At 42.7% G+C, this 25,843-nt stretch overlaps 3 protein-coding genes across 6 annotated transcripts in view; 1 reads left to right on the top strand and 2 right to left on the bottom strand.

Moving 5' to 3' along the window:
* Window positions 1–7,429, bottom strand: part of pspc1 (paraspeckle component 1) — a 32,485-nt gene extending 25,056 nt beyond the window's left edge. For all 3 annotated transcript variants that reach the window (XM_072371661.1, XM_072371581.1, XM_072371524.1), the window contains exons 1-7: window positions 6,946–7,429; window positions 5,252–5,401; window positions 5,021–5,172; window positions 2,752–2,847; window positions 2,440–2,636; window positions 2,263–2,347; window positions 1,874–1,979 (exon numbers count right to left, since the gene is read on the bottom strand). In XM_072371661.1, the coding sequence (XP_072227762.1) occupies window positions 1,874–1,979; window positions 2,263–2,347; window positions 2,440–2,636; window positions 2,752–2,847; window positions 5,021–5,172; window positions 5,252–5,401; window positions 6,946–7,383 (1,224 nt within the window). In that variant the 5' untranslated portion in view covers window positions 7,384–7,429. The remainder of the gene's footprint in view (window positions 1–1,873; window positions 1,980–2,262; window positions 2,348–2,439; window positions 2,637–2,751; window positions 2,848–5,020; window positions 5,173–5,251; window positions 5,402–6,945) is intronic.
* Window positions 7,430–12,111: 4,682 nt separating this feature from the next.
* Window positions 12,112–21,232, top strand: lypd6 (LY6/PLAUR domain containing 6). Its single transcript, XM_072379564.1, has 6 exons — window positions 12,112–12,170; window positions 18,170–18,329; window positions 18,614–18,756; window positions 20,617–20,715; window positions 20,822–20,952; window positions 21,030–21,232. The coding sequence occupies exons 3-6, from the start codon at window positions 18,639–18,641 to the stop codon at window positions 21,213–21,215; spliced, it is 534 nt and encodes a 177-aa protein (XP_072235665.1). The 5' UTR covers window positions 12,112–12,170; window positions 18,170–18,329; window positions 18,614–18,638; the 3' UTR covers window positions 21,216–21,232.
* Window positions 21,233–22,269: 1,037 nt separating this feature from the next.
* On the bottom strand, window positions 22,270–25,612 carry mmadhca (metabolism of cobalamin associated Da). Of its 2 annotated transcripts, none has more exons than XM_072371410.1 (8): window positions 25,594–25,612; window positions 25,068–25,100; window positions 24,080–24,221; window positions 23,587–23,804; window positions 23,334–23,439; window positions 23,128–23,249; window positions 22,964–23,050; window positions 22,270–22,859 (listed from the first exon to the last, which is right to left on the bottom strand). In XM_072371410.1, exons 2-8 carry the CDS (start codon window positions 25,077–25,079, stop codon window positions 22,641–22,643), a joined length of 906 nt encoding a protein of 301 aa, XP_072227511.1. In that variant the 5' UTR covers window positions 25,080–25,100; window positions 25,594–25,612; the 3' UTR covers window positions 22,270–22,640. The 2 variants fall into 2 exon arrangements, with proteins under 2 accessions (XP_072227511.1, XP_072227432.1); XM_072371331.1 differs by lacking the exon at window positions 25,594–25,612 and adding an exon at window positions 25,484–25,584.
* Window positions 25,613–25,843: the final 231 nt, after the last annotated feature.

The following is a 25,843-nucleotide window of genomic DNA, read 5'->3' as shown; positions in this document are numbered from 1 at the left end:
AGGTATTTCCTTATATACACGCCCGTACTTTGGTTAAGATGAAAACGCTCGTTGTGATGCTAAGCTAATGGAAAAGCTAATATACTGAAAATGACACAGGAAGCCCATCGTCCGCATTGCTGTTTCTGATCTGCATCCAGAAAATGTGACTAAGAAAAGGTGAATGGGAACCAAATAAATCAAAGAAACTTCAACAAATGCACAAAAATGTAATTAAACTCTGGCTGAGGTGGTTTTTTTTTCCTTTTTTCTTTAACCTGCACATCAGGGCAAATGGAAACGACTTAAATCGACTCTGAGCAGGCAAAGGTCAAAATGACTGAGAAGGCAAACAAACTCTGGTGTCTGACAAATATCCTTCCAGATATAAAACTCCAGAAGAAATCTTATAAAAGCCCACCGCAACGATTATTTTAGAGCTGGGGAGGGGGATTCAATAAATTCAGTTACGCTGACCTACTCTTCAGCTACTTTCCTATGAACACATCACCACATTCAGCTGCAGGGCTGCTGCCTTTAGCATAGAAACTGCTGTTATGTACGTTGTTTCTTCTACTTGGTAAAATTGGCTGCATGAGCAGGAAGTTTGAAGAAAAACAAGCTGCTTAAAGAGTCTGGAAAAGATGAAATGTTGCATGTGGCAGACGCAACAAGCCCAGTGTTTCTGATGTAACACAAGTCTACGACAGAAAGAGAGGCTGCGAAGATGTGCTACACACACGTCCACGGTAAAGCAGGATGGAAAGCAAGGTCGAAGTAATCCAGTATTCTATCTATTAATCCAGTAATCGGGTAGGAAATAGGAGAAAAAAGACAACCATTCATTGGTTTATTTAACAGAAAACGCAACAAATGTAACTATTAAAATGCTCGTCAAAAGAACAAAAAGTGCCATATTAGCGTAGCTCGAATGGCTAGCTCTGGTGCTAGCTATTTGGTAGCTCTGGAGACATTTCAACAGAAATGAGCCACTTTCGGTCCAACTCAAGAAACACAAGTTGTTGTTTTTTTTAAGAAAGATACTCTGCGAACAAGCCGACTGATTCCCATTAAAATACGAATGTGAACCGGCTGCTTTGTGCTGAGATGATGTAGCGTTGATGTTGTGCTATCATGGGAAGCTAATGGGACAGTACCTTCTCTTTTGTTTGAAATGGTCCCAAACTTTAGACACTTTTCCTTCTGATTGTGTGACAGTAACCGCTGTTCGTGTCCACTGAGCAGAACATGTGTTTAGGCATTAAAAGAAGCACCAAAGCTAACACATTTCCACTCAGTCTTCCTCTCAACTCACAGTTCAAATGATGTTTTGTGCTAATAAATGAGCATTTTACCCTGATGGTCAAAGCTGTGGACACATCGGCTGCTGCGGTCTCTGTTGGTGCTCAGGAAACAGCCTGTTTGCATCATTAATGGAACAAATTACACTCGTGTCGTAACGTTTTGAGTGATCACTTCAGATTTCCTTCACCGGTGAATGGAAATCCTGCACATGATGGCACATTTTTACCCAATAAGTCGAAGAAATACATCAGATTCACAGCAGCAGTTTTTGAGCGGTTAAATTAAATATTAAAAAGGTGGATTGAGGCAACATAAAGACCATTTAAAGAGCAGAACACGGCAGGACTGTTGAAGGATAACAGTCAGCTGCAAACTAAAGCTTAAAGTCACTTTGTTTTTGTGAATTTAGATTTTATTTTAAGAACATTTCTTTTAAAAACTTGAGCTAATGTGATGTTGAAATTAGACAACCGGCTCGTTTCTGTTCTGTTTGACTCCTAATTGTGTGTTTTTGTAAGTATTTATTAAGATATTCACATAAAGTAACTGAAAAAGTGTGTCTGAACATGCATGCGTCGGCCGTACTCACGTTTTCCAGGTAGTTCGGCTTGAAGCCATCGGGCTGGCGTCTCGGGTCATCCTGCTCTCTGTGTCTCATCATCTCCTCCTCTCTCCTCCTCCTCTCCTCCTCGTGTCTAAAGACAGACAATTAAGAGAGAAATTGCACCAATCAAAGACAACACGAGCCTGATTAGCTGGATAAGCAACTTCAAAGCAGACTAAAGATAAGTGGTCGTCACTTTATTTAGATCCGTGTCACTAACTGGACACAAAACTCAAAGTTACTCAGTAAATGACAGCAATTTAGCAAAAATGACAAGACCGTTCAATACAATTAGCTTTAAAGGGCGGTGATTTAAACCGAATGATGATTACGAGCCCTCTTATTCTGTCCAGGCCCAGGAAAAGGAGACGCACCTCATCTCTATCTGCTTTCGTCTCTGCAGCTCCTGGTTTCGAAGCTCCTCTAACCTCCTCAGCTCCTCCTGACGTCTCATCAGATCTGAGGAGAACAGGGAAGACCACATAAGGGATGGAGGAATGGCAGAAGGACAGGAGAAGGCAGCTGAAATCAGAGTGAAAGCAGCTCCACACCTTGTCTCATCAACATGAGCTGATGTTCATGTTTGGCTGATTCCAGCTCAGCTTCCAGTTTCTCTTTGGCCTCTTTAATGTTTCTGTCCACTTGCTCTCGTTGCTGTTTCTCCATCTCGTCAAGAGCTTTCCAGCGAGACGAGTATTCGAACTCGAACGTCCCTGGCTGGGCGAAGCGTGGCGGCTGCTCTCGCTCCCTGAAACACAAAGGTGGAAATCTACAGGTGCCGTTGTCTACAACAGCGTCAAAAACCACAGGAGAGTCTGAGTCTTTGTGTTTCAGCGGGACTCAAAAAGCAGAATTTCACTCACTTGTAGCACTTTGGAGTTTTCTGCAGCAGCTTTTCAGGCAGGCCATCTTCGTCATCCATGTGCTCCAAAGGCTCCACGATGGCTGGACAGGGTGTGCTGAAGAGAGACGGGATAAAACTGTGATAAAAGCGCCGCTCACATCAGCTGATGCCACATCAGTGAATGTTTCAACAGGCACACCAATATTCCACCTTCTGACCTTATTGTACATAAGATTATATTTCCACTATGGTATTTAGATTAGTTGAAGATAGATATCCTTTTCTTATTCCCATTTATTGTTTAAGTGTGTAGAAAGCCCTCTATAATCCCCCCCGATAGCCGCCAATAACAACAACACAGCAGCTATGAGCTAACAGAGCTATAGCACACGTTCATCCATTCATTCTTCTTAAAGTATTGGTGAAATAAAGACAGATAATGCCTTATTTAGAGGCTGCATCCTCTAAGCCCCGTTCACTCCGTTATATGGATCTCCAGTTATCTAAATATCTTCTGAAGGACGCCGACTTTCACCAAACTGTTCTCAGTGAGTAGATGAAGGTATTTCATGCCAGAAATAAGGTCTAGCTTTAAAAATACCAGAGTTCCCCTTTAATTAATCCATCTTCTCTCAAAACACAGAGCATTACTCAGGTTCCTCAACCACCTGAAAATAAGCCCAAAACAAGGGCTGTAAGAGAAGAAGCCCGAAACCGTGTGACCTTACTAACTAATATCTGAGAATAGCCACATAATGCGTTTACATCGGATGAAAACAAGAAGAATATACTGACGGATAGTTTGATGTATATCTACATTATTCCAGCAGCTCTGGACATATTGCATCTCTGTAGCTTTAGATTCGGTGAAGCCACTGATGCCTTAAAAAGCTGCGTTGCTGGGATCATTTCTGCTGGCAACTCTGGCTACTTGTTGCCATGCGTAACCATGCCAACGGAAGAGTTCTAAGCATGTGGAAGCAGCGGCTGATGCTTCCCAAAGCCCAAGCAATGCCTGGGATAAGACCACGAGTCCAGATGAGTTAAAGAGACGTGCAGGATGCAGAGCAGGACTAAAACACAGAAAGGTGGCTGGAGTTTAAACTACTTTCCTTGATCGTCACGGGAAGCGTGAGAGACGAGCTGGCAGAGAAAATATCAGGAAGACGGTATTGTTTGTATCAGACAGACAGCTGGAACGAGGTGCTCAGAGGTAACAGTGAGGGACTGCAGTGCTTTTTAATAATAAAGCTGCTTAAACAGCATCCCAACCCATTCACAAAGAGCTCTGAAGCTCTCCTGCGATGCCAGTCAACAACAGCGGTTCTGCTTTTATACGTTTATCTGAGCTGGAGCAAAAACACACAAAAACAGCACAAGCTCAAGGTTGATCATAATGAGCCGACTTCTGGAGACAAGGCTCCTGATATCCTCCAGTCGGATGTTACATAACAGTAAAGGTGTATGCATGCCAAGATAATGTGACTCAGCATTCAGACCTGTGATCCTGAATCCATGAGAAGAAGATTCTCATTCCAACGTGAATAGATCACAACCAGGTACAGATACTGAAAAGAAAGGAGCGCTGTGGTCCAACAAACCACAAACTGCTAAACTCTGCAGAACTGTTTCTGCAGCAGGAATCAAGCCATCGGTCTGCAGAAGAGACTGAAACTCAGAACATCCAACCACGCTGCAGAGGAAACACACATCTGACTCAGTGGAAGTGACTCTGCCAACATGCAGCTCAACACATCAACAATTATTTCACCTGAAGGTCATTCCTGATGAATGCAGCGATGATCCGACAGTTCGGCCAAAAGAAATGACAAACTGATGCTTTATTTTAAAGCAGGGGGGAAATATTCGGTCTCTGCGTTTAAACAGTTTAACATGGTGATTTTTTCCTTATAAAGCAACATTATATTCTGACATTTTCCTTTTAAAATGAAACAGAAACTTGTTCATGGCTGAATAATTCATCATTAATGCGGCCGAGATGAAAAAGCACAAATTCATTAAATATTCTGTAAGCGCTGCTTCTCTTTGTGAGGAAGCTGCCATTTTTACTGCTTTAAAGTCAGTGTGGAGCGCTCTTTCTTACTCACTCTGTGGTATCACTACTGTTATTGGATATAAAGTGGTTCATCATCATGAAAAACCCAGATTTTATATTCAAATCCCAACGAAGGCTTTTCAGATGAGACTCTGGAGACAGATAAAATAAATAAAACTCATCAGCATCAGTGTTTTGAATCTATTAAACTCCTTCATCTCAGGGCTCTTACGTGGTCAGCAGCAGCGCTCCCTCTGTGCAGCGCTCCAAAGCTTTACGAGCAGCTACTTTGTTTGCAAACTCCACAATTCCTCTTCCGGTGGGTCGGCCGCGGTCATCCGTCACCACAATCGCCCGCTCCACCGGCCCAAACTGAGAAAACGCCTGCGGATCCAAGGAGATTTTCAGAAAGTAGAAATCAGCAGTAAAGTGAAACGGAGAGACGTGCACTTGTTGGCTCTACCTGTTCCAGCAGCTCATTCGTCACTGCTGGCAGCAGATTGCGGACTGTGAGGGCAGCGCCGTGTGTAGCAAAGCGGATCCTGATCTGCCGATTATTCAAAACGGTGCCGTCCAGCTCAGCTTTGGCAATCTCTGCCAGTGTCCGCGTTTCCTGAAACACAAGGGATGCCGACGCACATCAGGGAACGGCAGGAGGAAATGATTCGGACTCAGTAAATGATCAACTCTGACACAAAATGCATGAAAAGGCTGCATTATTTTTGCAGTGTGACACTGCAACCGTCAGAAGGAGGAAACTCACGAGGAACCTACAACAACGATGACATCACCACACTTTGAGGGCGTTTACTTTGATTCCTTAATTTTGTTTACATTCTTTCTTGGTAAAAAGAACCACTTCAAAAAACTTTATTAAAATCAAAAGAGGACAGAAATGATGGATCATTGAGTAAATCCCACATATTTTTATATGTAAATTAATTAAGAATGTGCAGGCAGAGCTTAACGAGCTGTTGCAGCCTGATTAACAGGAAACGTGGCCCCAAGAAGAGAGCTGTCAGTGGAAACAATAGAAAGGATTCATAATTCAGCTCAGAGTCTGACAAAAGATGTTGGTTGTTCTCAGTCAGCCGAGTTTAACATTTGGAGCAAGAGTAAACAAAACTGGAAGATTGAAAGTTTTGTCAAAGAGTCAGAAAAGAGATGAAAAACAGGAGGTTTGTGAGTGAACTGTAAGAAACGAGTGGAATGAAATGGGATTTCCATCCAGAAAAGCCAAATATGAAGCATCAGTAACACCTAAAGAGAAGAAAAGCAGCTCCCAGCGGCTGAAGAGAAGCAGCCACGGTCTGTGGATGGTTGGATGGAAGTGATGTTCAGAGATGAATCACCAAGGAGACGATGCTGGAGCTCTAGTTTGGTCCAATGAAACATAGAAAGATGAGTGACTGAAGAAAAGCAGCTGATTTCCAGCATCACTGAGGATATGGGCTGATGTCAGGGAGAGGACCAGAGGAGATGGCAGCCATCACCTCTGCTGTGAGTGTTCAGGTGGACTCTGAGACACTTTTTCTTTAAATGTCATCAATCAGAAGGAGGTTTGATGATGCTGAGCTCATTTCCAGGATGATAATACATCACAGAACAAAGAGAGTTCAGACTTTCCTTCAGGAAGACGAATCAACTCAACGACATGAACAGAAAACAGTCTGGATCTCCATCTGAGTTAAAGTTTATGGTGGAAGCTGAAACATCAGGTCCATGATGAGGCTCCTTCCTGCACAGCTGATCAGAACCAGGAAGTTGGAACCTGACTGATAAATAACTATTATTTTTTTAACTGTAATATCAGAAAAGACTGTCCATCATAACATATTTTCATCATTTGAAAACTCAAATTACAAAAATATTTCAACAATTTCATTAACGTTTTTAGGTATGTTTTTTTTACAAAACCGGAATATTCAGATATTAAATGAAACGTTTGTTTTTCAGTTGTATCATATATGTGATTTGATCATTTATTTCCAATTAAAAAGCCGAATTAAACACGCTTAAAGTGTGGCGTTATAATGCTATTTAATGCCAACCAGCTCATTTTTAACATTTCAGACGACACACAAAAGACATTGGCAGTATTTCTGTCGCAAAAGCGCCGGTTAAAACTACTTATTAGAGTGATTTATCGGGACGTACCAGGCGGATGAAGCCAAACCCGCGGTCTCTGTTGATGAACACTTCGCTAATGTTCCCATATTTAGCAAACATGTTTTTGAATTCCTCCTCCGAGAGATCCAGCGGCAGACTGCCCACGAAGAGGCGAGAGCGCTGGGTGAACGTTTTCTCACCGGGCTTTCGAAAACTCGCAATATCGAGAGTCATTTCTGACGGGCCTTCCCCGCTTCCCTCCCCGGCTCCTTCCGTTTGCTCGGCCGAGGGAGACTGCTGAGGCGGCGGCGCTGGGCTGTCTTTGTTCGCCGTCGTCTGCTCCGAGGCCGGGGAGTCAGTCCCGCGTTTCGCCGGTTGAGGAGAATTATTGCTCGGCATCCTCGCTTGTTGCATATTTCGGTTAGCCATGCCGTTTTTCGTACTATTATGTTTATATCCCAGACTTTGCTCAAATTGTTTGCACATAGGCTCAACCGCCGCACACCTCCTCAGAATTTCAAAGATGGCGTCTTTTGTTCTTCTTCTTTCGGTGCTTCCGGCGGTTGGTAAACAACGTTCTGGCGCTTTACCGCCACCAGCTGGTCAACCTGCACTACGACCTCCCTGAGAATTTTGTGTTCTTTCTATCTAATTTTTCCCACAGTGAACCCTTACATGTTCTAAGTCTAAGTCCTGATATTATCATTTCATATCCTCTTTTTCCTTCTGCACAACTCTCTTTGCCCACTTTCCTTTGAATTCTGTAAAAAACATCATCATCTCCTTTCTTCTTCCCATTGTTTTTGCCATCTTTTCTTCATTTTATTCCTGATAATGATTTTTAACTCTGTTTTTCTGTCAGTGACCATTAAATAAAGTTTACAAACTTTAAAGATCTCTCTTGATTTATTATTTCCCCACTTTGAATTACTTGATTTAACCCTGAACAGTATTACAGTTATAAACAAAGCTTTTGTCCTTGTTTTCTTATTTGGCTGCTCTCTGCTGTACTGTCCATCAAAAACTCTTATTCTCCCACCTTTCCACTTCCAAACATGATTTTAATGCACTCTGTGGAATGATCTTGATCCAGTAATTTAGAGAAAACAGAATTCTTCTAATTTCTAAGGGTATTTATCCTGCCTCAGCTTGTAATGCTGCTGTAGGAGTTGTTTTAATTGCACCTGTAATCGATGGTAAAGCCTGGTTCTGAAAATCATCCAATTTTTTTAAATGATGTATCAGCAGCTGAATCACACACTGCACAATCAGTCAAATGTAGACCTGTGTACATGGCTTTCAAAGCGCATCTGTCTTTTCCAACTGAACATTCAGCGTTTTCTTCAGAGATGTACAGTCCAAATTAGTTCTTAATTACACCAAATTTCCCCCAAAATCCATCAGAAAGTCATTCACCTTCTGACATGACCTCCCTCGCATACACCAGCTGGATAAATCGTTTAAATGATCTTTTTATATTCTGGTTGCTCTCTGTAGCACCGCTCCTTCATTCTCTCCTTTTCACTTCCATTTCATGGTTTCAATCTACTTGGTTTAGGGTGTCTCTGCCTGTTTTCCTGTAAATTAAATCAGTAATTTTTAGATAGTTTGATTTACTCATTTCTAAAGTAAGTATTTCTTCCACCTTAAATTGAAATCCTGCAGTCGGGGTATTTTAATTGCACCTGCAATAAATTAAAGAGTCTGCCAGGGCAAGTTGATTGTTTGTCATGAGATTTATGGCACATTGTGGCAAATAATGTGTTTTACTGCCCTCCAGAGGCCACTTATTCATCTTCTAGGACAAAAACAAACGTGGTAAAGCGTGATAGAGATTAAATTGTTGCTATTTTCGGACATCTTTACATGTTAGATGCTTCTTTTATTATAAATCCAATCCTCTAAAAAGTTGGGACACTGTTTAAAATGCAGAAATTAAAACAAAAATCCATGTTTGGCAAATAAATATAAAACATTGCATGTGAAACATTTTTCTATTTCATGATAAATATCAGCTCATCTTCAATCTGAGGGCAGCAACACGTCTCATAAAAGTCAGGACAGGTCCATGATTCCCCTCTTCTTTTAACAACATCTGTAAACATCTGGAACTGAGGAGACCAGCTGCTATGAAAGAGGATTCTAGCTGCTCAGCAGTCCTGAGTCTAAATGTTTTCAGGTGGTGAAACATCTGGATTTCAGGCAGGTCTTTTACCATGAAGCTGTGCTGTTGGAATATATTTAGGATGTGGTTCAACAGGTTCACATGTGGCTTCTTCTCTGGCTGATGGAGCTTTAACCTGCATCTGTGGGTGTTACAGTGAGCTGTGCTCACAGACAGTGATTCCTGGAAGTGTTCCTGGGTCCATGCAGTGATTTCCAGGACAGAATCAGGTCTGATTTTAATGCAGAGCTGCCTGAGAGCCTGAAGGTCTCAGAGATGTCTCCAGATCCTCTGAATCCTTTGGTATTATCTTCTGTAGATGATGGAAAGTTCAAAGTCTGAGGAACATTATTCTGAAATTGATCCACAGTTTGTTGACACAGTTTTTTGCAGAATGCTCTGTTCATCTTTACTTCTGAGAGACTCTTCCTCTCTAAGGTGCTTTTTATACCCGATCATGTCACTGACCTGTTGTTAATTAACCTAATTATCTGCAACATGTTCCTCCAGCCGTTTCCTCTTAGTTTCACTTACTTTTCCAGCCTTTTGTTGCTCCTTTCCCAACTTTTGTCAGACATGTCGCTGCCATCAGATTCAAAATGAGCTCATATTATTCATTAAATATTCAAATGTCTTTTAAGGCTCTTTTGTAAATAAAATATCAGTTTAAAAAAAGTTTAAATAAAACCTGAGATAATCTTGATCCCTAAATTTAAATATAGCTTCCATGAATACCATTGGACACATTCAGACTCCAGCCAGGGGGGCCGGGGGCTGAAGTCTATTAGAACTGACAGGGGGCAGCACCCAGGGCAGGTTTCCAGTCCATCACATGGAAACACGAGGCGAGCACAGGAAGGAAATGTAAACCCTGAACAGAAAAGGTTCAAATCCAAAACCTTATTGCTGTGAGATCCAAACTTATTATTATCATGATGAATTCTCTCCTTTCATCAAAGAAGTGGATTCATAAAGTCACATTTCAGCCTAAATCCAGCGGTTTGTCATTGTGCTGACGAGGCTTACAAGCTGCAGCTCCCCTTTACTGTCCACCACACACTCATTTAACACTGGGATGTAATATTTAAAGCATGGACCACTGTTAGCTTTTGTCATTTGAGCAGTGTGCATGTTTTAGCTGCTGCTGAGAACCTTTTCCATCCTGCATGGGCCATCTGTTCGGCTATTATAGCACATCTGTGTGCACATGCTGCTGAAATTCCTCTCTGAGGAGCTGCTCTCTTCTTCTTTGCCTTCCCTGCAAGAGATCACATATCCAGTCGGGTCAGAGGGCCGCTGCCTGTCACTGATGAGTTCATGTATAGCCCCTTTCAGACGTGCACTCCTTAGCATTTATCTGATGGTGACTGAATGTGATGGCTTCATGTCTGACTGAAGTCTGCACCAGTGCGCCTCGTCTTTGACTCAAGGAATGTGGATGAGGAGCAGTTGAGGGTGTGTCTTTCTCTAATTTGCCTGCAGAGATCATATGAATCCTCATTTCTGTTGAGAGACATTTCTCTGATCCTGATCCTAATCTTTAAAAAAATAATTTTAATGTTTTTAATGCACGCTTCACATTTCAGACGATGATCACATGCTTTGTAACATCTTTCTGAGGAATGTGGAGGAGTAAAAAGTATTTTATCTCGTCATTTATCTGAGAAAAACTAAACAAAAACACAGAAGCAGTTTGTTCTGCAGGAATCTCGGCCCTCTTCTCTCCAGCGCTGCTTCAGCTCATTGAGGTTTGCAGCATTGGTTTCTGCACAGCTCTCTTAAGGTCCCACCACAGCATTTCAGTCAGGCTGAGGTCTGGACTCTGACTGGACCATTGCAACACCTTGATTATGTTCTTTTTCCCACATTCTGCTGTAGATCTGCTGCTGTGTTTGGGATCTTTGTCCTGTTGATGAGCCAGTTTCAGCCCAGCTTTAGCTGTGGGACAGATGGCCTCACATTTGACTCTAGAATACTTTGGTATCCAGAGGAGTTCATGGTGGACTCAATGACTGCAAGGTGCCCAGGTCCTGTGGCTGCAGAACCAGCCCAGATCATCAGCCCTCCACCACCGTGCTTGACAGCTGGTATGAGGTGTTTGTGCTGATATGCTGTGTTTGGTTTCCTCCAAACGTGCTGCTGTGCATTAGGACCAAACATCTCCACTTTGCTCTGGTCTGTCCAAAGGACATTGTTCCAGAAGTCTTGAGCTTTGTTCAGATGCAGCTTTGCAAACCTAAGCTGTGCTGCCATGTTCTTTTTAGAGAGAAGAGGCTTTCTCCTGCAGCCCTTCCAAACAAGCCATCCTTGTTCAGTCTTTTTCTAACTGTGCTGTCATGACCTTTAACCTTTAACATGCTAACTGAGGCCTGCAGAGTCTGAGATGTAGCTCTGGGCTTCTTCACCTTGGGGTGAACTTGCTGGGACGTCCACTCCTGGGAAGACTGACAGCTGTCCTGAATGTTTTCCACTTGTGAATAATCTTTCTCTCTGTAGAACGATGGACTCCAGATAGTCTGGAAATGGCCTTATAACCCTTCCCAGACTGATGGGCAGCAGCAGCTGCTTCTCTGAGATCATTGCTGGTGTCTTTCCTCCTTGGCATCATGTTAACACGCACCTGAAAACTGACAGAACTTCTTCTTTTATAGAGCTGCTCACACTGACTGATGATCAGTTAATCAGGTGCATTGATCAGCAGCACCAGTGGAAGCAATGAGGCTGAACTTAGTTTTTCACACACTCCTTCTGCATTTTGTTTTAGTTTTTGTTTAACAGCTGTAACAGTGCACATCCTGTTGTTTGTGTGTGGTTATATTAACCTAATCTTCGGACATTAAGGACCTTATGACTGATGTGTAAAACATTACAATTCAAAGAGGGAACTTTATTTCTTCCAGATGACTCTCGCATAAATGTTAAGTTGATAAACTTACCCACAGAAATATGTCTGTTATTTCCAGTTCCAGTAAATATGAATGAAAACTTGACATTTATCGTGAGTGACGGCCGTTTTGATGACGTATGTGTGACGCAGCGCGCCTCAGCCTCGCGGAGCAGCAGCGCAGTTTCCAGAGTCTGCTGCGGCTTCACGGAGGAAACACCGCAGGTAAGTTTTTACCGGCTGGGCTCATGATTAAACGCTTTAATCCGTTTCATGTCGCGTTTGTCGGCCAAACATCACGTTTAAGTGAAAACAAACGGTAACGATTCAAGAGTTAAGATTATTAAACGAATCGCGACAACTGTGAGACCTACTATGGTGTAAAATACTTAAATGTAGAGTAACTACTCTATTATATATGTGGGCATAAACTGGTCGTGCATCTGACTGCATTTTGGACAGATTTTTACTCAACAATGGAAGGTTTTTCCTCTCAGATTCGGCTTTTAACATGAAAACACCAACACTTTTACTGTATATATAGTTATATAAACATTGCTCTTTAGTGGAATAAACTCATCTTTCCTCACAAATGTATCTCAAATATGTGGTGTGTGTTTGCTTTAAGTTATTTCAAGTTAAGATTTATAGTTTGGACTTTTCAGAGCACCATCTGAAAGTAATAGTTCTTTAGAAATAATGACCCTGAAGGACTTAAATTGATTTAGCCTCATAGTTCAGTCAACTTCTTAAATTAAATTAAGTTAAGAACCAGGGTTAACTCAGGCTTCTCAGCATTCATTGTTTAAGAGCTCAAGCTCTCTGTTGACTCTTTTTTTTCATTGTAATTACACATCAGCCGACATCACCGAAGGCAGCCACGCTGTCAGATGCGGTCTGCTGTGACCTTTTTCAGGATTTGAACATTTTTGTGAGGATGTGAAACAATTTACAAGATGCACAGCTCAGCAAGAACCTCGTAAAAGTCTAACAGTCATGAAGTGACTCAGATGGAGATGCTCAGGAGGAAAAGTGCCATTTACTGTCCCTCTAACCTGAGGACAGAGAGGAAGACTAAAGCAGCCGTACGAACAGAGTTAAGCTGCTGCCATATGTGTCTGGTCTGCAGATCTGAGCTGCTGAGCTTCAAAGGCAATCCTGGTGGTCGAAGTTTTGATTTACTTTACTTCTGACACACATGACCAGTGTGGAGCAGTTAGCCTTCATCTGAGGAATTTGTTCATGCACTTTTGATATTTCGTTCCATGTCAGCTTCAACAATTCACCTCGTTGGCTGTGTTTTGATCAGTGAACCAGGGGGTGTGTTGGGTCAGACCCTTTTAAATACACTCAGTCACAATGAATGCAAAGTATGTGGCACTTACTCATGTTTAGCACTTAATCTACTGGATTCTCAAATAAAGTTCACTGCACAGAAGCCGTCTTCAGGTAACTTGAATGGTGATTTCATCAGATGAGGCTGTGGTTATGAAATCAGGATTTTATTAGAGCAGAGCGACAGTCTGGAAATGTAAGCTGACACGTAGTCTTAATGGACAAAAGAAGCAGAAAAATTAAATAAACCATCTGTAAAACATGGTTTTGGTGTGTAAAGCTAAAGGAAATGACATGTTGTGACATAAAGTTTTCAGAATTTCATACTTTTACCATAAAGTTTCACCCGAGGAAACGGATTCAGGGAGTCTGGAGAAATCTCAGCGTGTAAAGACGAGTCTTTAAATCTCACAGAGACAAATCGAACCAGCTCATGTTCAAAGTTTACCATTTGAAACTCTTAGCTAAGCTCACAGCTCCAAAAAGGACTTCGTTCACATTTATTTCTCCATCCATTCGTGCAGAAATCATTGTAGGGTCTGGTGGCTTTGTGCATGTCTCAGCATGCAGGCTGTCATGTATTTTAAGCAACTTGCAGCTAGTTTTCCTGAGGCTCAGACATTGATTGGCTCACAGATGGAGGGTACTTCCACACTTTATTAAGCTACTCTAAATATCAACCATACACTGCCACGTCTACACAACTCTTTGCTATTTGCTTGACATCGATAAGCAGCAGAGTGATGACATGCAGCAGATTTGTTTTACTGTCTTTATATCATGGTCGTGTACAACTCTCTACGCTCGCATCTGACCATACTTCTGCTGGCTCTCTGCATTCGTGCCTCACGAACACACATTTCGATGTTGTTGCCACTTAAATATGTGGTACAGCCTGAGCTGTGGGATGCTCTTTGTTGTGTTGGTGCTGTTGTTGGTCCTTTAGCTTTACTTTGCTGTTAAAAAGACAAAGATTAGCTTTGTAATTTTGATCGTTTTGTTAAAAAATCTCTTGATTTGGGCTCCTTCTGGCTCAATCCAGCTGTGAGCCAATCGACATTCAGTCAAAGCGTATCCTGTGCGATGTTAGCGATTTGAAAAATTCCCTGTATGCGGGGGCTGTGAGCCACCAGGACGTATACCTCCACCTGTCTCAGAGCACAACTCCGACACTTTACTCAAAAAGTTAAAGGGGAACTCCGGTATTTTTAAACCTTATTTCTGGCATGAAATACGTTCATCTACTCACCGAGAACAGTTTGGTGAAAGTCGGCGTCCTTCAGAAGATATTTAGATAACTGGAGATCCATATAACGGAGTGAACGGGGCTTAGAGGATGCAGCCTCTAAATAAGGCATTATCTGTCTTTATTTCACCAATACTTTAAGAAGAATGAATGAATGAACGTGTGCTATAGCTCTGTTAGCTCATAGCTGCTGTTATGTGGCTACTTGCAGCTATAGGAGAGCTAACAGAGGGATTTCTACACAGAAACTCTACTGGGACCCCTTCATCCACACGCCCCCCTGCAGCACAGCTCATTTACTCCGGTAAGAACGTCCATCTTACTCAAAGTCGTCAAAATCTGATAAATATCCTGCCATGTTGCACCAAACTATCAGCAGCAAACTCTGTGTGAAGTTAGCCGACTGTCACAGAGCACGGAGTGAATAAACTGTGCTGCAGGGGGGCGTGTGGATGAAGTGGTCCCAGTAGAGGAAAAAGGGGTTAAACAAATGGACAAACCAGAGCTTTAGCTTGATTTTAGAAAACTTCTGGAAAAGTGTCAAACATTAGATGATGCCTTCTAGTTTCAGGTGATAGATTAGAACTTTTGCAGGGGCGCCGGTATTTAACCCCTCTGTCAGTCTGTCTCTCTGCTTCATCAGTAATCCCACTTCCATGTTTTCCCCTCCATAAATTCTACTGTAAACACATTCCTCTGCACATGTTTTCTGCTGAAAACTATGAGCAATAAGTGTCACAAACGCACATGTGACTTGTAACTGATGCCTTATTTAATGTACTCCCCACATATTTAAGGCTCTGCTATATGCACACTTATTTGAAGGAGACGACAAAGCTTTAGGTCATGTGTTTTTGGTCATAAATATCGTATGAAATGTGACAGTTTGCTGGACACACCACTTAACCTCTGAACTCCTGTTGGCTGATGAACAGCTCATCTCTCGAATCTCCATCCACGTGTGTGAGCTCTTTGCTTTCATCAACAGCTGTTCATTCGATGTACTTCTATGACTGAGTGGCTTCTGTGTTTTAAAGCTACAGAAAGGTTTATAATATTCAGAGTGAGAAGCTGCACAGTTCAGCAGATTTCAGGGTTTACTCCGTCGGCAAACTTTAGCCTTTGTTGTCATGGGAGACTCACTCCAGCTTCATTCAGCTCCTTGTGGTCTTTTATCTGCAGCCTGAAGTAGTTTGTCGGTGCTGACTGAACCCTGAGGTGATATAAAACCTCTTCACCTTCATCCCCTCCAGTCGTAACAGGGAGCTATTGTACCTAATCCCTGCTCTTCTGCCCGGTCCTCGAAGATTCAAACCGAATTTCACTGCAAGCGAGGCTAAACATCCATCAGACAGCTGGAGACCTAATCAAGTTTCCTTTTCAGCAATACAGCATATCATTATGAGCTATACAGTAGCACAGTGCTCCGAGGGGCTTGATGGATGAATAAGTTCAAGCACTTGGACTGGGAGACCCCTGAAGCCTTTTGAATCATCTCACTAATCCTTGCTTTCAGGACCAAACCTTTTATCGCAGAGGCTAACAGTAAACTAGCATTGTAATGCTACAAGTTTTGGTTTCAGACATTTTTTTTAATGCTAAAAAGACGCGACAACAGACAGGAGGCTTTAGTCTTATCCTAACAGTGCTGAGGAGCTGTCATTTCCTGTGAAATTATTAAAAAAACGACTGTTTTTTGGGAGGACAGCAGCCTATTTGTAGATATCACAGACTGGGTTTATTAGGAGCCAAAAAGGCTGCGACCACAGCATTTATTTGCTGAAAAAAACACGAAAACCTTTGAATTTAAGCTTGAAAAACACATTTTCTATTTAATAACTTCACAGATTTAACATGTAGTATCTGCATCTATAGAAACATTGAACTAAATTGATTTCTTTTGCTTTTAAAAATGTACACTTCTGTGTTTTTGCTCCACTTACAGTGTGTTACTTTATGGGTATTTGGTCTGCATGGATCAGTTTTACTGGGGCATGCATAATGCAAAGAAAACAAGGCATTTACAGCCACACCGCCTGGCACAGTGCCCGGGGATAGAAGTAGTGTCTAAGTAGTGTCAGAGACATCTGAACTCAGTGCTGATCTCACGCAAATCTGCTAATCTGAACAAAAAGGAAAAACCAGGTCATCTGGTGTTTAATTCATTGATTGACATCTCAGTGGATCCGAGCAGAGCATTTTCCAGAGAGAGCTCTGGAAAAAGCCCGGACAAACGCTTGTTGATGTCATCGTGGTGAAGAATGAGTAATAACTGGGACCAGGTAACTCTAACATGATGGAAGTGGAACTAAACTAAACTCTCAAATTAACATTTTAGGACTTGAGAAGAAACTTAATGGCATCAGAAGTGTTTCAGATTGCATTATTCCACAAAAATAACCCGCTTTCAGACATTTTACGCACCTCAGCCCTCATGTTTCCTTGACCTGCACCGGATGAGCTGCTTCTGAATATGAGAATCTCCACAAGTTTCTCTTCTTGAGGAGATTATCAGCCAGAAATACACAGAAATAACTCCGGAAATCAACTTCCCATGCTTCATTCTCCATTCTGTTGGGGCGTAACGATTCAGTGACACAAATCTGAGCCCAACTTTAAATATATGGAATTACACAGTCCTGCATTGAACAAAATGGGCTGATTCTACATTTAAAGGTCACAGTGTGAGATTTTCACACCAACATCAATGTAAAACAGAGGTATATGCAGATATATAATCTGCACACTATCTAAACAAGAACCAGCTGTAAAAAGACATAATTAATCATTATAGCTAATTAATTAATACACCCAGCACAGGCAAAAACAGACATTTTCCAACCAAAGAGGTACTTAAAGCATCTATGTTTAAAATCACTGCTGAAGATTTCGAAGCTCACGTTGTGGTTGAGAGGCTGAACATACATTAAAGCCACGGTGCTGTAAAATGTGCAAATTCGATCAATAATTCACAATCAAATACTGTAGCAGACCTGTGTCTCACGGTGAGGAACCAGCAGCCGTGTTTGTCTGTTCCTCAAAATGTCTGTTTTATCTAATATTCCCGTTTGAATGCAGCACATTTACAGAAATGTCTTGTTTTAATGTGTATCTACCTGATTAAACTGCATCAAATCGGCCCGAATCCTTCTGTTAGACAGTGGATTGTCCCTGAATCATAGCATATCCCACGCGTCTCGGTAGGAATCGAATCATTTCGCATTTCTCTTGATTTGTGTGTAGATTTCCACAGTAGATGATATTATGTGTGTGATATCAACACAAGCAGCTCAGGGGTCTCATCCACCATTCCTGACATGCTGTAAACGAACCAGGGGTGTTTTTACTGCCGTGTAAAGCCACCATTATTCGCTTCTTCTCCGCACATTATCCTAAAACTCCCTGGTGTTCGTGTCTTTGGGAGATTTCTTTAATTTGGTGACAAAGTTATGAACTGATATCAGCGTCTAATTTAAGAACAATCGTGACCATTCAGTTAATCATCTCTTATTTCTAAAATAATTAGTCCAGGGACTTAAACCACTGAAGCCCAAAGCAATGCTGTGAAAGTGGAAAAACACCTTTAAACATTCAGTCTCTGTAACCGTAACAACCACAGGCCTCACAGAGGTTTATTTTTCAGATGGCAGTCCGACATAGACGCTGATGGACTGCTGATTGAGGGGCTTTACGACAAAGAAGGACAGAAGAAGGTGAAGACAACAGCTGGACTGGACCACCTTCATCACCTCAGAGCATCCCACAGTTCAAGGTGTTCCACAGATTGCTGCACCGTATTTAAGGTGACTATATTATTAATAACAACCGTGATTTCTCCAGTAAAGTAAATATAATCAGGCTGAGAGTCACAGCTGGGCGCTGACCCACAGGGTTCCTTTGACATTTAACAGATGAACGGGGCTCACAGCGTCAGCAGCACACAGAGCTGCTCACTTTTATACACTTATTCCTTCTATTATCAGCCTGACCAGGCCTTGTAAAGACGTGTGCTACAGTTTAAGCCCTTCATTTGGTGACTGAATTGAGTGAAGCTGTGACTCTAAGCTCTCTTTACTCTCTCTGTAAGTGGATGAAGATACTGCGGGCCAGTGATGGAGGCCTGGCCGACGGTGGCCTGGATCCTGCTGCTGACGGCCATCAGTGACCGGCTGAAAGCCGTTCAGTCACGGGACTTCACCCTGAAGGACATCATCCTGCTGCATCCCTCAAGTGAGCGCGTTGTTGTCCAAATTTGGTGCTCCGCTAACTTTGATTTCTGTTCCATCTCCTGGCCAAACTCTCAGGTGTTTCTGGACTTTGTCTCTAACGGATAGACTGTATATAAATGAGATGATGTAACCTTAAGAAGTGAAGCTCGACGGAACAAAAAAGAGAGAACTATACCTTTAAGAAGTGTTAAAAACACTTATGTTGTGCACGCTTTGTTTGGAGCACCGCAGCGTCGAGGTTCAGCCTCACAGAGCTGCTGTTACAAATGAATTCAGGACTTATTACGCGTTCACCACCATCAGGTCACCTGCAGCGGCAGTGGGGGGGTCACAGGGTCAGCTGTGGTCAAAATGGCAGAGAACTTAGAGACCAAGTCTGCAATAACTCACATCTTGTTGTGGTGAAAAACCACAGCAGTCTCACTCATCTTTGCAGCCTCTGAGGGTGAATTTTATTCACGAATCACGCGGCAGCATATCAGGAGTCCCAAAGACAGTAGATTTTTTATATCTCTTGATAATATTTGTGCATCTCTGGCCAAAAAACACCCTGAACTTGGTTCTTTCATGTCTGCTAAGTACTAAGTCCATGAAACATCACTAAAATAAAAAAAATCAGTCACAACTTAATAGCAAACAAACCCAAACACAACATTTAACCTTCACTGATATATGTGTGATATCATATGATGATGAGTGATGATAGAATTGTTTTGTGGGTCATAATAAGCAGGGTTTGTTGGGCTTTTTTTTTTGGAAACACGCTGCAGTATTCATACACCGGCTGTGTACAGTTAATATTCTACCTGCCAGGGGCCCCAGGTCAAAGTGAGAGGCAGGAATGCAGCAGAAAGCGCATGAATCCAGGCCTCCAACTGAGAGGTGGACCTGAGCTGAGAGCCAGGATGTTTTTAGGTTCCTTTGCCCAGAATGAATACTTTCCACTCACTCTTATCTCTCATTATCTTTTCAGATTCTGATACATGTGGAAAAATCTGGTAGTTTTAAATTGGATCTTTAGACACTTTAGTCACAAAGACACATCATTTGTTCCCATTTCTTTAGTTGCATCTATGAAAAACAGCAAAGAAAACACAGTTTGACAGACAGAAAATAGGATTTCTGCAGCAACAAGGTGATTCCCAAAGAGCTATTAGCTGAAAACTTGGCATATCTCAGCATGGTGTGCAGTGTGTCCTTAAAACATTTGAGGAAACTGGACAAGTGGAGGACAAAAGAAGAAGTGTCAGGCCTAAAAAACTATCTACAGCAGATGAACAGGATCTGAAAGTGATGTCCTTAAGAAAGAGGAAAAAATCCAGCTGTGACCTGACAGGACCTGAGAGATGCATCTGGACCTTCAGCTGATCCATCTACTGTTGGCCCAAGCCTCATCAGAAATGGTCTCCATGGAAGGGTGGCTGTCAAGAAGCCGTTCTTAAGGAAGGGAAACAGGGAGAAAAGGCTGAGCTGTGCCAAATGACACAAGAAGTGGACTGAAAATCAGTGGCAACAGGTCTTATGGAGGGATGAATCCTCCCCAGAGCCCGGACCTCAACATTATTGAAGCAGTGTGGGATCATCTGACAGAGAACGGAACAAAAGGCAGCCCACATCCAAAGAAGAGCTTTGGGATGTCCTTCAAGAAGCCTGGAGAACTATTCCTGAAGACTCCTTAAAGAAATGACAGAAAGCTCGTCTCAGAGGGTTCAGGCTGAGTTGGAGGATAAAGGAGCTTTTTTTTTGTTTCCGGTGGGATTTTTGCATCATCTCTGTCAGTTTCCCTTCCTTCTTCTCACCAGCTGTGGGTCAGCAGGACACAGAGAAGTCTTTTATAAAAGTCTGTTTGTGTCTTTCACAGCTACGCCTCATCCTGGTGGCTTCAAGTGCTTCACCTGTGAAGACGCTGCAGATAACTACGAGTGCAACCGCTGGGCCCCGGACGTCTACTGTCCAAAAGGTACATCGGCTTCGCCTCACTTTGGCTGTGGAGTGGAGTGGTTTGGACTCACTTTGTGGGAAATATAAAGACGTGCAAAATGAATCACGGAATTCCTTCCTTCCAGAAACCAGGTACTGCTACACGCTCCACATGATGGATAACCACGGAGACAGTGTGTCTGTGACCAAGCACTGCGCCACCCTGGAGAGCTGTCATTTCACCGGCTGCACCGACGGCACCGACACCGGATACCAGGTACGTGGGGATCTCAGGATTCAGTGCCCACAACCCTGCAGACGTTTCCCTCCCAGCATTCTTCTCTCACCCGCCAGGTGTGCACGTCCTGCTGCGAGGGGAACATCTGCAACCTGCTGGTGCCGACCAACAACAGCAGCGCCATTTTCTCCTCCACCTCTCCTCTGGTCAGCTCAGGTAGGAGGCTTCGCCCTGCGGTGCTGGCCTACTTCATCATCATCATCAGCGTTGTGGGCAGCAGCTGCACGGCTGGTTGTGTTTGAGAGGGAAGCCCATGATGTTCAGCCTTCCTTCAGGTCTCTCTGTTCTTTTACTCGGCAGCATGTTGCCTTCAAATGATGCTGTTCTCTGTTAATTTATGCTAAATGTTTAAACTGTATCAGTGCACGATTGTTCAGCCACGACTGTGTGCTTTTACACAGGTTTTGTACATTGAATTTGTTTGTGAAATCCACACATATGTAATACATGTTCAGCGTGAAGTGAGTTAGTTTGTCATGAAATTTGAATAAAAGACCCGTGCAGTCCACAGGAGGCGGTGGATTTGACCAGATTAACTGTTTTATTGTGATATGAGCACATCTGTGACTAAAATGCTTAATATTAAAGCAGGTTTTAAAGTCTAAGACAGATCTTTATTCATCCAAGTCACCTTTATTGCAGAATTATCCGCTGTACAAACATTTCAACAGGTTCACTTACAGAACAGATGTGTTATTAAAGAAGTAAAGGTGCATTAAATAAATAACCTGGGAGCTTTCAAACATACCCACACGTCTGCGGTGTGGAAGCAGCTCCACATGGGACACAAAGCTGAGATTATTGGGATTCAGCGAGTTTTTGGATGAATAAGAACAATCAAAACAAAACGTTCGGGTGAAGCTCATCAACACTTTGGGTGAGTTCAAATCGTCTGACAAACCAGATGCAGAATTAAACTCAAAGTACAAATGTTAGCAGTCTGCTTTGCTTGGTCACACTTCAGGTGTTTGATGTTGTTGGCAGCTGCACACGTAAATACTCTGCTGCCATCAGCCGCTGTCCTGAGTTTAAAACCAGTGAAAGGAAACATGAAGGATTCAGTTGCTGCTTTTCAGAGGATCTCTTTGGATTTGCTTTAGCAGTAAAAACAAATCCGGGTAAGATTGGGATGAAACTAAACACGACTCATCTGAATAAACAGCTCTCAGGCTGGAATGTGGCATTAAAACCCTCACTGCTGTTTCAGTTCTCTCTTCCACGCTGGAAGAAAAGGGTCAACATTTCTGTGGCTGGGCAGACAGTGACACCTTCAGGAAGCACAGAGTCACTGCAGCCTGATAAGAAATCATTTTATTTGCACTGTTGTGCGTCACTGGAAACAGCTTTTACACTCAGTGCAACAGATAACAGAGGAGCAGAAACAATAGTGTACATGTGGGTACGAAAAGTGTCTGACTTTCTTTTCTTCTACATTATAACCGGCTGCAAAAGGACATCGGATCGGTTTCCAGTTCATAAATACATAGATCACACTCTAAAATATTAACACTTTCTACACCGAGTGCGCTTCTCCCTGGATGTCCTGGAGCTTCAAGTCAAGTCCTCAGTAACACTGACACAAAGCAGCCTAACCACGTGTCAAGCGTCTTCAAACCACAACGAGAGGCATTGTGCTCAGATTTCCAGAAATATAAATTAAAAAAAGCCTATTCCTCATCCTCAAGTACATTAGATAGTCCTTGTAGTCTGGCAATAGCGGCACTGTTGGTGGGTGCGTTGGTGAAAACAGTCCCCACAAATAAAGGCGTCCCTCTGAGGATGTGGCGAATGACGGTGCAGGAGCCCGACACCTCGATGTGAAAACCCAGATGTGCGAGCTGCTCGTCTGTCCGCAGCGCCGTTTGACCGGGTGGAGCTGCGAAGAACTGCCGGGGAACACGGCGAGAAACGTCACACACCTCGTCTCCGACTTTAAAACGACACGTTTGGGGAGTTAAAACAAGTGTGAAAGCAGAGAGAAATAACTCACAGCTGTTCCTGTCGTTGGGTCAATGAAGTCTGCCCAGTACCCCGCGGTCCACAGAGCGAAACACATCTCCTTCGCACCGCTCACAAACTGAAGGGAGGACAAATGGCAGTCAGCAGCTGCTTCACATCTGCTCACATGTGTAGACACATGATCAGCGGTCTCACTTTATTTAGCAGCTGGTCTCTGTCCGGCTCTGCCACCTCCTCCTCCCACAGACCGCTCCTCTGTGTGACCGTCACAACCGTGATGGAGGCGGCGGGCGCCGCGGGGAACAACAGCTCCAGTTCTGACACACAAAGGAAGCAGACTTACAGGAGAGGCTCTCCTCTGTGGCTTCAGGTTATGAAGATGCTGCGGAACCTGCTCTTACCTTTTCTTAACAGCTCAGGGCAGGAAGCCACGGCGCAGTCTGTGTCTGTCTGGTTAAAGTACCGCTCAGCTTTGTGGACTCTGGTGGCTAAAGGGCCCAGAATTCCCTGTTAAGCAAAGCAAACATGAGCTGAAAATGACTTCCTATGCAGGTCATTCATGACGTTTGTCTTATTTCTAACCATTAGAAATCAAGCCAAAGAGCTGCCGGAGACTTCAGCAGCGGTGCTGAGAGGGAGGAGAGGAAAACGTACGTGGAACTCGTTGACAAACTGTGCCAGGATGAACTGGTGCCTCTCTGCGCTGCCTGGAGCCGTCAGGACGTCAGGCACCGTCCTGTGGACTGGAGTCTTCTTCTGGTTCTCCATGCCTTCCAGGTGGCAGTCAAACCCAACGTTCCCCGGTAACTGGAAGCGCTGGTCCTGAGGTCCGAACGGGCCCATGCTCTCATCTGGCCACACGGTCCTTGGGCCTGGATGGACAGGACAGGGGTTCCAGATCTCTTATTTTACAGCTTTACTCCTAATAACGCCCGAAGCAGCGTGTGCAAGTCCTGCAGCAGCATTCATAAATACTCTGCAGAGTTTGGAGCCGTGAACTGCTGTTAAAGCGAGTGTTCACACACACACTGTTGATTTAAACACTATTCACCAACTAAACTGCTGGTATAAAGACGTCGGTTAGCCTTACGTTTGTTTCAGTTGGGACAAATGAGCAAACAGTCATTTTAACAGGTGTGGGACCCACCTGAGTCTGTGGGAGACACGCTGATGTAAGGCTCATCTGAGCTGGCAGTAGAGAACGTCCTGGTTCTGCCGACCTTGGCAGAAGCCAAAGCTCGTCGACCAGCAGTCTGTGACAGGACCAACCCTCTTTGAACACACAGCACCTGCAGAGGAGCACGACCATCCGTTTATAGCCTTTATAGCACCCCTGAAGCTGGAGCCCGCCTCCTGCTGGACTGTCTGCAGCTTCAGCTGCAAGAAGCCCTGCAATCTGCCCAGCTATTTATCTCAATACTCCGGTTAAAAATGCACATTTCATTTAACAAAACATAGAAATATAGGTATTTATACGATTTATATTCACAAAATCCAATTAAGTGGGATAAAAAAAGTTTTTTTTTTTTTTTTTTTTTTTAAAAAAAAGAAACTAATCATCCAATACAGTAAGAGATATAGAAGCTGACAACTATGGAATATATTTAATGATGAGCTTAAGACACTTGAAAATCAGAAATATCCCGGTGCAAAACCATTTCAGTGGAATTCAAAATGCAAATAGAAACTAATCGCAACCATTTCAATCCTGGATTTAATCTGCAATAGTCCAAAAATAAAAGATCCCGTTAAACTAAATTCATTTCATTGCTTAAACTTGATGCAGATGACAGTTCCAAGAAGTTGGGAAGAGCAACAACATTTAGGAAACTGTTGAAACATCAACTAACTGGTTAGAACAACAACAAGAAGAAGAACAATTAGAGTTTAGAGTCATATTCTTATTGATATGTTGTTGTATAACAGATCTTTAAATGGTGCTAAAAGTCCACTCACTTTCACTATTAACACGGGTGTCTTTGGACTCTTTTCAGTAAGTATGGGGTTTGGATAAGGACCATTTTAAAATTATCTCAATTTTACATCACTTTTCCAAATGTCTTCCATTACACAAGCACAGCAGCCTTTCAGTTAGTTAATAAGAGAGTTAGGAAATAAGATGCTATGTCACTTACACTGCTGGACATTGTGGTTCTTCACCTTTAAACCTGTTGGATAAATCAACAAAACAACATTTATTTAAAGCAACAGAACAAGTTAGCGCCTTACATCCAGTAAGCTAACCAGAGCTAACTAGTTACCGAAGCAGACATGATGCAACAACTGTGTGGATCTTTAATTAAACTAACAAAAAAGAAAGTTAAAAATAAATAAATCGCGATTATCTCACCTTTTCTTACAATATAAACCACTGACAGATGTAAATTACCTCAAAATGACACAGTTCAAACATAACCAACTAAATAAGCAGCTAGCTAGCAAACAGCTAGCATTAGCAGCAGCTACCGTTAGCGAAGGTTAGACTTTCGGTCAGCTGATCGGATTCTTTGTCATGACACTTTCTCTTTTCAGAAGCTGATAAATCGCTTACGATTTAGATGTTAAACAGGAAAAGGTCCATCGCAGAAGTCTTGTTGTTCAGTTTGAAAGATACCGATAGAACTACGGTGAAAGTATTACATAAGTACGTCTCGTTCTTACCTATCAACTCGCACGTCTCCTTTCGCACAACAACGACGGAAAGTGAGGAGGGACAACTTGCTCCGGTTCAGTTTGCATAACAACAGACATATGGTCTTTGTGTCTTTGTTTTTCTTGTTTTAGCGCCCACATCTGTGGGGTTTGCTTTATATATGTTGGCTTTATATATATATACTTTTCTTCTGTATCTTTTGAATCACATCCGTTATCTCTGCCGTTTGTTTTCAACCTAATTACTGATTTCACTTAA

This window comes from Leuresthes tenuis, unplaced genomic scaffold, assembly GCF_036924035.1.
Source record: "Leuresthes tenuis unplaced genomic scaffold, fLeuTen1.0.hap1 SCAF_1, whole genome shotgun sequence".
Taxonomy (NCBI): Eukaryota; Metazoa; Chordata; class Actinopteri; order Atheriniformes; family Atherinopsidae; genus Leuresthes; species Leuresthes tenuis.
The sequence above is the reverse complement of the archived record's forward strand: the minus strand, read 5'-3'. Positions and strand labels throughout refer to the sequence as shown.